Source organism: Phyllopteryx taeniolatus, chromosome 2, assembly GCF_024500385.1.
Source record: "Phyllopteryx taeniolatus isolate TA_2022b chromosome 2, UOR_Ptae_1.2, whole genome shotgun sequence".
Taxonomy (NCBI): Eukaryota; Metazoa; Chordata; class Actinopteri; order Syngnathiformes; family Syngnathidae; genus Phyllopteryx; species Phyllopteryx taeniolatus.
This window is the reverse complement of record NC_084503.1, coordinates 5,565,640-5,581,826: the sequence shown is the minus strand read 5'-3', so window position 1 is coordinate 5,581,826 and position 16,187 is coordinate 5,565,640. Positions and strand designations below refer to the sequence as shown.

At 45.1% G+C, this 16,187-nt stretch overlaps 2 protein-coding genes across 4 annotated transcripts in view; one reads left to right on the top strand and one right to left on the bottom strand.

The window, feature by feature from the left end:
- The first annotated feature begins 1,344 nt into the window (after positions 1–1,344).
- znf414 (zinc finger protein 414) lies at positions 1,345–3,771 on the top strand. Its single transcript, XM_061756101.1, has 4 exons — positions 1,345–1,500; positions 1,593–1,703; positions 1,775–1,880; positions 2,780–3,771. Exons 1-4 carry the CDS (start codon positions 1,389–1,391, stop codon positions 3,006–3,008), a joined length of 558 nt encoding a protein of 185 aa, XP_061612085.1. The 5' UTR covers positions 1,345–1,388; the 3' UTR covers positions 3,009–3,771.
- A 3,094-nt stretch (positions 3,772–6,865) lies between these two features.
- mtch2 (mitochondrial carrier homolog 2) overlaps positions 6,866–16,187 on the bottom strand; it is a 38,511-nt gene continuing 29,189 nt past the window's right edge. Inside the window, exons 7-14 of one of the 3 annotated variants that reach the window (XM_061756077.1) lie at positions 15,927–15,978; positions 15,798–15,857; positions 14,815–14,908; positions 14,670–14,717; positions 14,520–14,587; positions 14,270–14,345; positions 7,568–7,649; positions 6,866–7,457 (exon numbers count right to left, since the gene is read on the bottom strand). In XM_061756077.1, coding sequence (XP_061612061.1) covers positions 7,599–7,649; positions 14,270–14,345; positions 14,520–14,587; positions 14,670–14,717; positions 14,815–14,908; positions 15,798–15,857; positions 15,927–15,978 — 449 coding nt within the window. In that variant the 3' untranslated portion in view covers positions 6,866–7,457; positions 7,568–7,598. The remainder of the gene's footprint in view (positions 7,458–7,567; positions 7,650–14,269; positions 14,346–14,519; positions 14,588–14,669; positions 14,718–14,814; positions 14,909–15,797; positions 15,858–15,926; positions 15,979–16,187) is intronic. The other 2 variants (XM_061756069.1, XM_061756087.1) reach the window with 2 other exon arrangements.

Below are 16,187 nucleotides of genomic sequence, written 5' to 3'. Positions count from 1 at the left end.
TAAGTCAGCTAGATAAGAGGGTGCTAACCCGTTTTATTTTATGAGTAAATAACAGGACCTTAAAATCGCTTCTCAAGTGGACCGGGAGCCAATGCAAGTTGGCTAAAATGTGGGTAATATGATCAAACTTGCTCGTGTTTGTCGTTTTGTACTAATTGCAGGCTTTTAATACGAGACATGGGAAGACCAGGAAGCACCACATTACAAAAGACGAGGCGAGACGTAACAATGCATGGATTATGATGCCTGTGTCACTAGTGGATAGGGTGGGCTGTATCTTGGCTAAGAATGTCTTGGAGGTGAAAAGAGCATCAGATCGAGTGACGAGGCTGAAACTTGAACTGTGTCATGTGATTAGCGGCTATGCCCCACAGGTTGGATGTGACCTAGAGGGGAAAGAGAAATTCTGGAAGGAGCGAGACGAAGTAGTTCTGAGCATCCCAGACAGAGAGAGAGAGTCGTGATTGGTGCAGATTGTAATGGACATGTTGGTGAAGGTAATAAGGGTGATGAAGAAGTGATGGGTAAGTACGGCATCCAGGAAAGGAACTCGGAGGGACAGATGGTGGTAGACTTTGCAACAAGGATGCAAATGGCTGGAGTGAACACTTTTTTTCCCCAGAAGAGGCACGAACATAGGGTGACCTACAAGAGCGGAGGTAGAAGCACGCAGGTGGATTACATCTTGTGCAGACGATGTCATCTGAAGGAGGTTACCGACTGTAAGGTAGTCGTAGGGGAGAGTGTGGCTAGACAGCATAGGATGGTGGTGGGGAAGAAAATTAGGAAGACAAAGGCAGAGAAGAGAAGCATGTGGTGGAAGCTGAGACAGGACGAGTGTTGTGCGGCTTTTCGGGAAGAGGTGAAACAGGCTCTCGGTGGACAGGAGGAGCTTCCAGAAGACTGGACCACTGCAGCCAAGGTGATCAGAGAAGTACTTGGTGTATCTTCTGGCAGGAAAGGAGAGAAGGAGACTTGGTGGTGGAACCTCACAGTACAGGAAATCATACAAGGAAAAAGGTTAGTTAAGAAGAAGAATCACCTTTATTGTCATGAATATGCATGGGACACTGAGAGTCCTCTCAGTGTCCCATGCATGTTCTTCTCTTTGGATGCGGAACTCTCACACGCAGGCCGCGGCCGACATCGCCCCCTGGAGTCCCCTGCTGGGAACGTCCTGCTCTCATTTCTTTTTGTCACAACAGCAGAACACCGTTTCTTGCCCCGTAAAAAAAAAAAAAAAAAAAAAGATAGATAGATGTATAAATGTTGTTTTTTTTTTTACACTGGTGGAAATGCGTTTTCATTCAAAACAAACCCACGTTTAAAAGTTTGCGATCCCCCCCTCCCGGTCGAAAGACGGCAGTAATGCACCGTCAATACTGGAGATGAAGAAGAAGAAGAGTTTGGTTCGAGTTCTTTTCGTTGTTGTCATTGTGGCGGAACCCAAACACAGAAGCATGGCCTCCTCGCAAGCATTTGACGCAAGTGGACACGAAGGTTTGTTTTTAGACGAAGCCCTTCACTCTGGCGTATATTTAATGGGAATGATTTCAGGAAGAAATCTTCCCAATTCAATCTGTCTCCTCCAGGAAACAAGAAGGCGGCGTGTCCGTTTCACGGTTGCAAACGCGTGTACACGGATGTGAGCGCTTTGGAGAGTCACGTGAGGGATCACGCAATCCCAGCTCAGTCTCTCCCCGGTAAGCCATTCCGTTCGCTTTTAAAACGTTCAACGTGTTCGACGTGTTTTGGTTTGTGGTTGCGGTCGTAGGAAAGGTCTTCCACTGCTCCAGCGTGGGCTGCAGCTGCTCCTTCCCAAACATGCAGAAATTGGTGGAACATACGAGACGTCATCATAAACCCAACATGTTCTTCTTGTAAGTTAAAAAAAAAAATATATCATTTCAATGCTCCACTCCTTTTGCTTAATACATCTTTCCTTAACAGTAAGGATAAGGATTCCAAATGGTAGCCTATTGTAAATGACATTTTGCAAGTACTTAAAGGCTTCCTGCTGCGCGAATGCCGCTTTCGTTTGTTTCATATGATTTGGTCAATAAAGGTAAAGAATGGCACCGTAAATTTCCTTTTGAAAGTCAATTCATTTGACTGTTACGAGTCTTTGAATTGCTGGCTGCTGTTATCCATCGAAAGGTCATAAAACATATTCAAAAGTAATATTTTTCAAACTTGTCTTTACCATTAAGTGTGATGATTTGCAACATGTGGAAGATGCTAATTGCATTTTTGGATATGCAGTACAAGATTTGTCTCCTATTTCTTCATCTGCTTTTCCCATGAAAACTAGTAAGACAAATGCACGTTCGTGTCTTCCTGCGTCACGCAAGCTCTCTTTATGTCGAATGCCACTGGAGCGAGCCTCATGATGTTGCGATACATCTGAAGTGCCGGGATGAGGCAGCCATTTTCTAGTGTGTGTTATTTATGAGACACGAATAAATAAGTGTGAACTCGTTAAACCGTCATTACGATTGTACAAATCAGGGAGTTTCATGGATTGAATGACTTGTTTGGCTCATTCATGTAAATTGTGCAACTCGCAATTGTTATGACGCTGTTTGTCTTGACTGTTATATAAAGAAGTATACAATAGGACTAAATGTGGGTGGCTGTTTTAGCTTGGGAGACATTTAGCCATATGAAACCCAAATGGCATTCAATGTTTGTTAACGTTTACAAATACTGATCAAATTATATGAAAATGAACATTCTATTTAAAGGTGTTGTGTGTCATATATTGTTGCTTTGTTCCTAGGTGTGAAAATTGCCGCACGAAGTTGCGATCGTACCGTGGCCTCCTGACTCACCTTCACACGTGTTCCAAAGTTCCACGGGGGAAAGTCAAGTCAGCAGAACAGACACTTTTTCAACCAATTGCTGTGACAACCCCAAACACGACTCCGCCGGCTGCTAACCCTAACCCCCCTCAGATGGACGTTGTGTCCACGTCACACCAACTGACCTCGAAGCTTGAGAGTTCTTAAATATGACTGTCCATCGCCACCACTTTCACACTTTGATTTTTGATTTTTTGGAACCAAGAGACCTCTGGGGTCTGCAGTCTGGGAGAAGAACCAAGGTGAACCTCTTATCCCACGGAATCAAGCCAATGTGTCAATGTCGAGCTGTAGTTCCTTTATGTGCAAGTGTAACATTGAATAAATCCACACGTCCTTAGCAACTATTTGCATAATGTGGGAACTAGACTTTTGATCGGCATCGACCGGTAATTAGCATTTTACCATGATCGCCTTTGTCATAATTCGTCGATCCGGCTCCGCAAAAGACATTTACGCCACATCGCCGTCGTCTACAGTGCATTTTAATCCAAAAGCTAGTTTAGTTTTCGCCTTGTTGTGTGTTTTTTGACATAGTACTGTTAATATCTGACTGCCAATAAAGTTGAAAAAAACAAACAAACAAACAACATGGCGGCGGTGTAGACAGACAACACGCAATGCCTGGATCAGACGACGACAAATTTGCACTATGTCAGACTACTTCAATAAAATGTTATTCCGATACCACACATCCCGACTTTAATGATCACTGGGCTTTATCTCGTCAACTCAAACGCGACCGGATATACTCGTTACCACGGCGACGACAACAACAAGGTTAATACGGTACGGCTCCCAAGCTAATGCTCGCACTAACGGTTGTACGTAAACATACCGGCGTTCTGTCGAATCATGCTCTAAAGTTTCGGTGTCGGTGAAGTAATTACAATAAAGTAATTTAATTGCAGGAATACAGTGTGGAGTTTTTGACCAGCTTGTTCAATAGAATTCTAGTGCGTGAGAAGATGCCTGAAAAATGGAGGAAAAGTGTACTGGTGCCCATTTTTAAGAACAAAGGTGATGTGCAGAGCTGTGGCAATTATAGAGGAATAAAGTTGATGAGCCACACAATGAAGTTATGGGAAAGAGTAGTGGAGGCTAGACTCAGGACAGAAGTGAGTATTTGCGAGCAACAGTATGCTTTCATGCCTAGAAGGAGTACCACAGATGCATTATTTGCCTTGAGCATGTTGATGGAAAAGTACAGAGAAGGTCAGAAGGAGCTACATTGTGTCTTTGTAGATCTAGAGAAAGCCTATGACAGAGTACCCAGAGAGGAACTGTGGTACTGCATGCCCAAGTCTGGAGTGGCAGAGAAGTATGTTAGAATAATACAGGACATGTACGAGGGCAGCAGAACAGTGGTGAGGTGTGCTGTAGGTGTGACTGCATCAGGGATCAGCCCTGAGCCCCTTCCTTTTTGCAGTGGTGATGGATAGGCTGACAGATGAAGTTAGACTGGAATCCCCGTGGACCATGATGTTCGCAGATGACATTGTGATCTGCAGTGAAAGCAAGGAGGAGGTGTAGGAACAGTTAGAAAGGTGAAGGCATGCACTGGAAATGAAAGGAATGAAGATTAGCCGAAGCAAGACAGAATATATGTGCATGAACGAGAGCGGTGGTGGTGGGGGAAGAGTGAGGCTACAGGGAGAAGAGACAGCGAGGATGGAGGACTTGAAATACTTGGGGTCAACCGTCCAGAGCAATGGTGAGTGTGGTCAGGAAGTGAAGAAACGGGTCCAAGCAGGTTGGAACGGGTGGCGGAAGGTGGCAGGTGTGTTATGTGACAGAAGAGTCTCTGCTAGGATGAAGGGCAAAGTTCATAAGACAGTGGTGAGGCCGGCCATGATGGACGGAGTAGAGACAGTGGCACTGAAGAGACGACAGGAAGCAGAACAAATGAAGATGTTGAGGTTCGCTCTCGGAGTGACCAGGTTGAATCAAATTAGAAAGGAGCTCATCAGAGGGTCGGCCAATGTTCGATGTTTTGGAGACAAAAGCAGACTTGGATGGTTTGGACACGTCCAGAGGAGAAATGGTGAGTATATTGGTCGAAGGATGATGAGGATGGAGCTGCCAGGCGAGAGAGCGAGAGGAAGACCAAAGAGAAGGTCGATGGATGTCGTGAGGGAAGAAGACATGATGGCAGTTGGTGTTCGAGGAGGAGGATGCAGGAGAGGGACAAGCCGAAAGGAATTTAATTGCAGTAAGTTAGCAGCCATTATTTCTGTCATGTTGTAATGTTGGTTTGACCTGACTGATTAGAATACATGACCTAACTAGAGAATACATTTGTAAATAGTAGTGCACAAGTATATAGAGTAAATGAACAAGTCATTGAAATATACACATTGCTCCATTGTTTGTTTGTTTGTTTGAAACTGGGTGATCGGCCCCAAAAGTCCTGATCGTGTAAAGCCTCGTGGGAACTGCGAGTGCTGAGAAAAGATGCATTTTGTTTTGTACTACAACAAACATTTATGCATGAACCTTATTTGTGAGATGTATGGCATCAGCACATCTTTTAAGAACGCATGCAACGTTGTTAGACGTGGGCATTATTCAGCCCCCGTCACAAGAACTCGCCACAAGAATCAACCAAATACACCAGGGCAGTGACAATACTGCACATTAGTCTTCAACAGTACACACAGTGGATATAAAACGTCGACACACCTCTGTTCAAATGCAGGCTTTTATATAATATAAAGAAATATAAGAAAATGAAACTATGATCAATTCTAAACCTTTTATACAGTTGGGACCTATACAACTAAAAAAAAAAAAAAAAAGTTTGAGAGCGCAAGTCAAACTAAACTACTGAGATGATGTGGTTGCACACCCTCCCCTCACACTGGGGACGGACGGGGCTGTGCTCAGAATGAGCAAACAAATACAAACTGATTGCTTCCCACAATTCAAAGTGGTTCTTATAACATCAAATCAAGTTCACATGGTCTAGTAGGCCTTTGCTGTCATGTTCCCTTTCCATGTTAACACTGACTGGTATTTGGAACTGTGCAGCTTCAGCTAAAGAAAGAGCCCCAGCTAGAGCACGCAGCCGCCTCCACCCATCTTCACTGCGCTTTTGGTAATGGGTAGTGTCGTTTTTGCGCCATACGTTTTGTATCCACTCTAGAAGCAGAACCAAATATTTCATCGAGCTGTCATCTTCCAATGATGGGACATTGTCCTAGGGTGTCTTTCCTTGTGGGTTGTGAGATTGCATTGCTTTCCATACTAGACCATAAAGCGCAATTTAGCATCTGGACCACTCGCTGCATCGGACTTAAAACCACCACATCCGTGAGTCGGTTCGCCCCCAACGTGGAATCGGCTAGCGTCCGCTCAGTGAGGAATGCGAGAAAGAGGACAGATTTGAACTGTTGTGTGCGTTTTACTCGACAACTGAGAACCAAACGGCTGCAGTTTGTTTGGATTCAAACTCCGCTTGCAGCAATTTTGCACACTGTGACTGGAACGCCGCCGAATAAAACGACCTCCCGTATGCCAAAGGGCAATGTGAAGGCAGCTCCTTGTACATTAGATTTTGTTTTTTAAAGTAATACAATAGCTGACCTAACTGTGGTTGGTTTTCTGTTCTACTTTACGTACAGCACTGTTACAGCTGTGGTTGTTAAGTACCACTAGAAAATAATGGACTTTTGTTGGCTTTGTGTTGTAACTGTTCTATTTTTTCATTTTAGTATGGTCAAAATCAAACAAGCATCACCGTCTTAGCCATGGTTCTGACTCGGATATGTATGCTACGTTCAAGTTTTGAACGGATACCAAGTCCAAGAAACGTCCGACCTCTGCGCTTGGAAACAAAGGCTTCTCTCCGAGTGCCAAGTCATGTTTCGCTTGGAGATCAAATTGTTTCCTGTGATCAAACTCGGCAGCTTGACTGGAGGTGATCCCATATAAGGGCAAGACGCAGACTTCACTTGAGGGTGATGTCCAAACTTGAACTCTAAAGACACCTTTACACACACACACACACAAAAAAGTAACTTTTATTTGATATCATTGATAAAAGCACTTGACTACCGTCACAGATAGAAAGGTCTGTTGAGTTTCATATTCGTGTCTGTGATTGGACAGCGACCAGTCTGATTCCAAAATAAGGGAAAAACAAAACCACATGCCCAACCCGCTTGATCATCACAATGTTAGACATTACATCACATGCAACATGAAGTGTTAAAAAAAAAACATATTTAGAGGAAGAATGTATGACAAGAAAAACATGAGGGACGGCCAGTGACCGTTCAACCTGTTCTAACATTGAAGATTGTTTGACTAACTTGGTCCATCAATTCAAGGAAATTCCATTGTATTTAGTGTAATATGAAAAACTGACGTGGAAATTATTTGATTTGAATTCCCAATGTTATAAACAGGAACAAGTGCATACACACATTTGTATGAAGAACAGGAAATCCCTCAGGTGACACACGGTTGTTTCGCTTGCATTTTCACACTATTGCTGCCTCATTTTCTTTAATAAAATCTTTGCTGATCAATTGCGTACGTCTTTCCTGCGGGAAGCTTCCGGAAGAATAAACTGTTTCCTCTGCTCATGTTGCCCTGGAGAAAGATCAATCAATCAATGGTTAGCTGTGGTTGAAATTCAGAAAAAAACCTTCCAATTTGAAACAAAATGTTGACTGAGTATCAATTGCATTCAACACTATTACCTTCATGAATACTTTGTCAGTAGGGCTGCAACTATTTTAATAAATCGATTAATCTGTCAATTATCTTTTCGACGAACCGAATCTGATGAAAAAAAAAAAAAAATTTTCCAGCCCTTTATTAAAAAACAACATTTCAAATTAACCGTGAACAAAGTGAGTATGATTCAATTACTGGTTTGCTTTTTACAAGGAGATACGATAGAAACGAGGGGTCCTGCTGCAATTCCGAGCGGCTCAACCGGAAGAGTTGATTGCTAGGTGCTCAGTCCAGCATCTGTTCACTGCATCGTCACGAAGTCAGTATCAAGATTTGAGTGGCAATGGCTACAAATCATAAAATACATTTGTTATTAAAAAAAAGCCATGTCAATTCAGATATAGCAGCTATATAACAAGGGCAGTTTGCACAAGTCCTGAAATACAAGCTGTGTCAGAAAAGTTCCATGGCTGCTGTCAAATCCAAAATGAAGCCTTCAAAGAATTCTCCCTGAAGTCTGACAGCCTTCTTTGCCACACCTGGAAGAATTCTTCCGGGATTCCACCGCAGCCATGTTGGTGTCATCTGCGTCTTGAAAAACGGGTCTGTTTGATGACCTCATTGAGTTTGGAAATATTGGGGGGAAAAATCAAAACAAACGGAGCCAGGTCAGGTGAGTAGGGAGGTTGCTCCAGGACGGCGATGTTCAGAGGAGTAGCGGCTCGACTCCGAGCACCTCCCGGATGGCCGAGCTTCTCACCCTCTCTCTAAGGGAGAGGGTGGACACCCTGCGGAGGAAACTCATTTCGGCCGCTTGTAACAGAGATCTTGTTCTCTCGCTCTTGACCCACAGTTATGAACAGAATCGGTGACAAAGGGCAGCCTCGGCTGAGTCCAACCTTCACCTGAAATGAGTCCAACTTACTGCCAGCAATGCGGACTAAACTCTGACACTGGTCGTACAGGGACCAAACAGCCTGTATCAGGGGATTCAGTACCCCATACTCCTGAAGCACCCCCGACAGGACTCCCCAAGGGACACGATCGAACGCCTTCACCAAGTCCACAAAACACATGTAGACTGGTTGAACGCCCATGCGACCCTCGAGGACACTGCCGAGGGTGTGTAGAGCTGGTACACTGTTCCACGGCCAGGACGAAAACCACATTGCTCCTCCTGAATCTGAAATTCAACTTCCCGACGGACCCTCCACTCCAGCACCCCTGAATAGACCTTACCAGGGAGGCTGAGAAGTGTGATACTCCTGAAGTTGGAACACACCCTCTGGTCCCCCTTCTTAAAAAGGGGGACCACCAACCTAGTCTGCCAATCTAGATGTACTGTCCCAAATGTCCACGCAATGTGGCAGAGACGTGTCAACCAGGACAGCCCCACAAAATCCAGAACCTTTAGGAACTCCAGGCGAATCTCATCCACCCCCGGGGCCTTGCCATTGAGGAGCTTTTTAACCACCTCGGTGACCTCAACCCCAGAGATAGGAGTGCCGGCCTCAGAGACCCCAGACTCTGCTTCCTCATGGGAAGGCGTCGGTGGAATTGAGGAGGTCTTCAAAGTATTCTCTCCACCGACTTATGATGTCCCGAGTCAGCACCGTCCCATCCCCACTATACACCGTGTTGATGGTACACCGCTTCCCCCTCCTGAGACGCCAAATGGTGGACCAGAATTCCCTCGAAGCAGTCAAGAAGTCGTTCTCCATGGCCCCACTAAACTCCTCCCATGCTTGAGTTTTTACCTCAGCGACCAACAAAGCTGCATTCCGCTTGGTCAGCCGGTACCCATCAGCTGCCTCAGGAGTCCCACAGGCCAAAAAGGCCTTCAGCTTGACGCCATCCTTCCCCGCTGGCATCCACCAACGGGTTCAGGGATTGCTGCCATGACAGGCCACCTCTCCACCTGACCACCTTACGGCCACAGCTCCGGTTGGCCGCATCAGCAATGGAGGCGCAGAACATGGTCCACTCAGACTCAATGTCCTTCGCCTCCTCCGGGACCTGGGTGAAATTCTGCCAGAGGTGAGAGTTGAAACTCCTTCTGACAGGGGATTCTGCCATTCCCAGCAGACCCTCACAATACATGCCAGGTTGGACCAGCATCTTCCTCCACCGTCGGAGCCAACTCCCCACCAGGTGGTGATCAGTTGACAGCTCCGCCCCTCTCTTCACCAGAGTGTCCAAGAAATGCGGCCACAAGTCCGATGACACGACCACAAAGTCGATCATTGGACTGCGACCTCGGGTGTCCTGGTGCCAAGTGCATGTGTGGACACCCTTATGCTTGAACATGTTCGTTACGGACAATACGTGGTGAGCACAGAAGTCCAATAACAGAACACCGCTCGGGTTCTGATCGGGGGGGTGGGGGGCGTTCCTCCCAATCACGCGCTTCCAGGTCTCACTTTCATTGCCCACGTGAGCATAGAAGTCCCCCAGCAGAATGATGGAGTCCCCAGCGGGAGCAGCAAAACCGCCAAGGACTCCAAAAAGGGTGGGTACGCTGAACTGCTGTTTGGTGCAAAGGCAGAAACAACTGTCAAGACCCGTCCCCCCACTCGAAGGCGGAGGGAGGCTTTCCTCTCATCCACCGGGGTGAACCCCAAAGTACAGGCCCCGAGCCGGCGGAGGGGCAATAAGTATACCCACACTTGCTTGGCGCGGGCAACTCCAGAGTGGAAGAGAGTCCAACCCCTCTCAAGAGGACCGTTACCAGAGCCCAGGCCGTGTGTGGAGGCGAGCCCAACTCTATCCAGTCGGAACCTCTCGCCAGCTCGGGCTCCTTCCCTGCCAGATAGGTGACATTTCACGTCCCTAGAGCCAGCTTCTGTACCCGGGGATCAGATCGACAAGGTCCCTGCCTTCGGCCCCACCTCCAGAGCGGGACCCCGGCGACCCGCGTCTGGGCGAGGGAAATTGAGGTCCAATATTTTTACTCATCATAAGGGGTCTTTGAGTGTGCTTTGTCTGGTCCCTCACCGTGGACCTGTTTGTAATGGGTGAACCTACCAGCCCAGACAACTTAGCTCCTAGGATCATTTAAAATTATTTTTTAAAGAAGACAAGTCTGAATCACCTCCTGTGCATTATTACCGATGCCCCCTGGCGCTCACAACATTATTAAACCGGATAAATTAGTTCTCCCCAACCTTCTGAGTTTATAAAATGCAGTTCTTGCCACTGAAAGTGTTCATATAATAAATCAATATCCCCCCGTTTTTAATGCAAAACAAGTAGCCTATGCGAGGAAAATCTCTACATTTCAATGACTAATTAAAAAAATTCTTTTTTTACAAAACCTCAGATTTCTTAAGAAAATATTGCTTCAGTTTGTCATCTATGTGTGCGCATAACTGATCACAGTGATTGTATTTTAAGGCACAAAACTGAGTCACGGGGATTTGGAACTGAAAAGTAAAGTATTCCTCTTTCAAATTGAATTCACTTATGAAGACCTAGGAATTATTCCCATTCCATTTTCTACATGAGCATACGAATTCAAAATGATCAGGCCCTACCACCACAATGCCTTATCTATTTTGTCACTTACAAATCCTGCGTTCACGATTGTAACCGCGAGTGGGACAGTTTTGGCCCATGGGTCGTATGTTTGACACTCCTAATATAGTGCAATATTTGACAAAACTATTTGAAAACTTGAAGGACATCCATTCAAATACTTTTGGCCAGGATGCTGCAATGATAAAACATTGACATTCAACTGTTTGTGGTAACACTGGTTTTTTCTTCTGGCTTCCACATGAACATAATTGAGATTTTAAACGAAATAAAACTGGTCAACTTGTCGGACTGTCTGTCCGTGTCTGCCTGCTGCAGGTCGGCTGCACCTTCTCTACGTCTCTCTTCATTCACATGACAAGTTAACGTCAGTTAACGGCAAGCCAAGGCTTTCAATAGTACAAAACCTTGCGCAGGCTAATGGCTTCTTTATACTCGCGCTGACGCAACCGCTGGTGTCCCTCGCGTAGTTTGCCTTTCTACTCGAGCCCGACCCACGCGCGCCGTTTCGAAAGTGCGCCGCAGTTCTCCTTCAAGTCGGGGGTGTCGCTCCGGCCGGTATTGGAAAGGACACCACAGGGTGGAGTTTCCTCTGCATTTTCTTTTGCCATTTCCGGTAGCCGCTTTTACTTTCCTTTCAGTAACAAGGAACGAAGCAACAAGAACGGCGGCCGCGACAGAACAAATGGACCTGGATGACCAGATGATACGTTTAATTAGGCCGCAAAATCGATTGAGAAGGCGGCGACGTAGATGATGTGTAGAACCAACGGGCACGCTGCTGCGTTATCACAGCATGTGACTAAAACGGACCGATCACGAGAGATGAGCTCCGCGGCGTTCGACGCGCAGCAACTATTTTTGTCGGGCGCGCGGCAAGCTACGCAAAGGTGCCGCGCGGGGCGATTCGTCAGTCACGTGATGCAACGGCCGCACGAGTATAAAAAAAAGAGGCCTTGGGCGTGATGCTAGCATAGATGCCTGACGAGTGTCGTATGACATGTGCCCCACCTCCAGTTTTTGGGTGCGTTTAGGAAGCGGTCCAGTAGCCACCTATCTTTTTCAGCAGTGCAACAATCTTTGGGTAGTTTTGTGGTTATTTCTACACCAGACTTAGTCAGGGACTGTATAAATAATCCTTCCTAGCCGTGTTTCTGACTGAGTTGCGGGAGGCACCCTCAACTGCGAGAGCGAAGACGAGAGTTTGGGGGAAAGGCAAGGCACCGCAGATCAGCAAGGGGCACGTCTCTCAAGGGCTCAAATAAACACCCGTCAGGTATCAAAACACTTTTGGGGAGAATGAATGTCAAGGATTTTTTCAATATAGATGAATAAAGAAAAACCACAACTGTCACCTCTTCTTGCGCACGGAATGCAGCCAACGCCTCAGGATGTCTTGGTAGACGTGTGTGCTAGGTTAATTGTCTGTAGGTGTGAATGGTTGTTTGGTTATATGTGCCTTGTGATCGGTTGGCGATCAGTTCGGGGCGTACCCCGCATCTCGCCCGAAGATGGCTGGGTAGGCCCCAGCACGCCCGCAACCCCAGTGCGGATAAGCGGTACGGAAAATGAAGGAATGTTGCTGACGGCCAATTACACTTAAAATACTGGGCATTTCATCCTCTTTAATGTTTGCCCTCCATTCAGTCTGCAACCTTTACCCAACAATCTCAAAAACATGAAGAAAAGCTTGAATGGTCTTTTTAAAAATGAATTCAAATAAAAACAGGACTTTGCACTTAACGTGCGAACAAAAACACGCAACACAGGACATTGATAACTGCTTTCCTAGCAGCTCTGGCTGACGATATTAACGGAACATTTTCTCTTGATCTATTCTTATAATACAAAACAAAAATGCAAAATGATCACAGTATGATCGTACAGTGTTTTAACAAAATAAATAATCATTTTCCTTACAATTATGCACTGCATTCCAAGAGAATACATTCACACAGTGTGCCTGAACGTACCTCGCGCACTCATGCAGCTGCGGTGGGCCTGCCTCGTGTAAACACGAGCGGCAGCCGCATCCGCGCCAAATGTGGCATTTACTGCATGTCCCGACATGCGCAGGCTTGTACAGTGCGTGTTCAGACGCATTTTGCCTCGGATGGCCCTAACAAAACCTGGCACCATTAAAGTGAACTTTCATTCCCAAAACGTTCAATGAGCGCGTTCTCAATAACATTCGTCAGGCAGAAATGAACTCAGTTCAGTTCACGTTCACCCAAAATAGGAACTGCATCCTGGCCAATGAACGTTCGTACATTGAACTCATTCAGGTACAACACTAGGTGCATTACCATCCACACACTCTATGGAAGGCCGGGGCTCTTAAAGACGGGTGTGCTCTGCTTCAATGATGTGACCAGCCAATGCAGACATGGTGTAAAGAGGCAATTTTCTTCCTGGTGGTCCTGGCAATGTAGTCAGCGCAAAGCATTATGGGAACCCAGAATTCATTGTGGTTATGTTTTTAACTACAGTACTATAGCTTTGGAAAATCAAGGTAAACATTGCTCTTTACCTACATTTGTTCCTGTCGATATTGTTATGCGTGTGCATTTGCGATTTGTCAGGCTAAGTTTCCTATTTGTGCATTTCATTCATAAAACGGACAGCGTCTTGTGTTTTAAACAGTGGTTTTCCGGTCATGTTGTTTGTATCCTCAAACAATTTGCATGAGTTGAGGTTTCTTTTTCTGCTAAGAATAAGAGCCCAATTGCTATTAAAAAAAAAATCATCTGTGATGCACGGAATCCGCAATAAGTCAACCGCGATTTATCTAATTTGTGACCCCAGTCCTGCAACCTGACAAACCTTGTCTAACAACGCGAGAGCATCTGCTTGAATGAGACTACATCATCTAAAGAGGCCCAGCATAGGATGCATTTCCTGCGGCTGCGACCAAAACCAGGACAAAATCGGACTGCGGCAAGGATTAGCGGTACCCTCCGATCCTGCACACTACGAAAAGGGCAGGCAAAATTCTCTTGGACTCATCCACCCCACCCTTTACCAGGTTCTTCCCATTGAACAACACACAAGAAAACCAGCAGACATTTCAATATCTTTTTCCCCTTGCCATTCAATTGCTAAACAGTTGACTTTTAATTTCATAGAACTTGAGGCCCTGCTGATTGACTTGAAACCAACAAATCAGGTTTCGAGACAAGAAAAGAGCTGACCTCTCTGCTTAGATGTTTCCAGCAGTGAGCCCAGGTAGGATATACTGATGCATAGGGGGGGAGCCCTCCAGTGAGCCTGAGGAAGAAACACAGTCTGATTGACATTTTGTATTTCCTTATAAAACCTTTATTTATCCAGGCGAGGCAATCGAGAATAGATTCTCATTTCCGATACTGACCCGGCTGTAGCCAGTAGAGTAAAGCGCTCAAATCCAAGAGTCTGAAAAACTCAATTCCTCGGATAACTCACCCGCAGTTATTGACAGCCATGAGGTTTGACACCAAAACAAAAGGGTACGTGAGCATGCTGGCAAAGAACTGGAGAAAAAGAGACCAAAAAAAGCATTTTGTTGAGTACGGATGCTACTATGAATATAATGCAGGCATGCGGAGGGCTTACCCCTGTCACAGCCTGAGAGCAGTTCTTGATTTCTCCTGTGTGGCTCATCTTAAGAGAGACAAATAAACTCCAGTGAAAAAGAAAAAAACTTTGAGCCACAAGAAAATACCGTAATTCAAACAAAAAAAAAAGACCAAATATATACCGAATCATCAATAGCGTATGTGTTGATGAAGTGAGCCAGCAGGTTACAAATCCACAGAGCGAAGACATCTCCAAGGAGACGAGGGATCAATCCACTGTGAGAAAAAGTACAAGTACTGCTGTATTTAAGTAAGGTCAATCTCATGGAAAAAAAAAACACACACACACACAGTTCAACATAAATGAGTGAACTCCCTTTGAAAAGTAAGCTTTTTTTTGGTGTCAATTTTCAGTTCGACTCACCTATGGTTGAAGTAGGATTTTAGGACTTTAGTGCATCGCCAGATTTTAATTGGTGTGTACTCACTTTTGCAAAACCATTGCATGTAAATGTTGCCACATCTCGTTTGCAATCTTCGGCCCACGTTTGGGGCAGTATTTTGTCGTATAGTATGACAGAAAATCTTTATTCTGTACACTGAAAAAAACACAAACTTTGATCTTCTTGTTTGGGGAAACCCTCTTATTGTATTTCTTTCAGCAATACAGAAAGACTTGTCCTGTCTCGAAAGGCTCGAGACAATTCCTTTGACTTACTGTATCGTGTGCCTTTCCAAATCCTATCCAACCAAATTAATTCACCACAGATGAACTCCAGTTAAGGTTTCAAATCATCTCGAGGATGATGAGTGGAAACGGTATCCATCTGAGCTAATATGTCCCCCCAAGCTTAATGGAAAAGGCCATGAATACCACAGTACAGGTCTTCATTTTAAACAAGTTGGCAAAACTACAACTTCCCCTCATGTCTGGGGAAAGAATTTCAATTTTGAAATAAAGCTTTGAAAGTAACGTGGATGGATAATACTTTCGAATTAAAGATAAGCTTTATCAGAAATTTGCAAACTTCCGGCTGCATTACATTTCCTTGACATTTTGGCTCTGCGATAGTATGCGTCAGTATACACCAGCTATTTATGAAGGACTCCTAATACATTTTTATCATGATAGCCTCTACGAGACTGAATTAAAGAAGAGACATACGCGAAGAAGCCCAGCATTCCTTCCTCTCTGTAGATGGTGATGATGGAATCAAAGACTCCACTAAAAACAGATGAATATTATTTCCCAAATTGTACAGCCACTATAGTTTGGAATGTATAAAAATGTTACCTGTATTTTGTTTCTCTTCCAATAAACTGCACCATACAACGCAATGTAATCACTGAAAGACAAGTCAGAAAAAAAACTTTCTTGAATCCAATCGACTCGTTCAAACAAATATCGAAATGAATGCCACCGAGTGTGACAAGGGACATTCAAATGAGCCCAATTCCTACTTGTTTGAAGGTTCATTTTTGGAAAACAAGTTCGAGCCTGGTCTCTTCTTCCCGTTAGCCATTTTTGAAACGAGGTTGATCAAATGTGCACGGG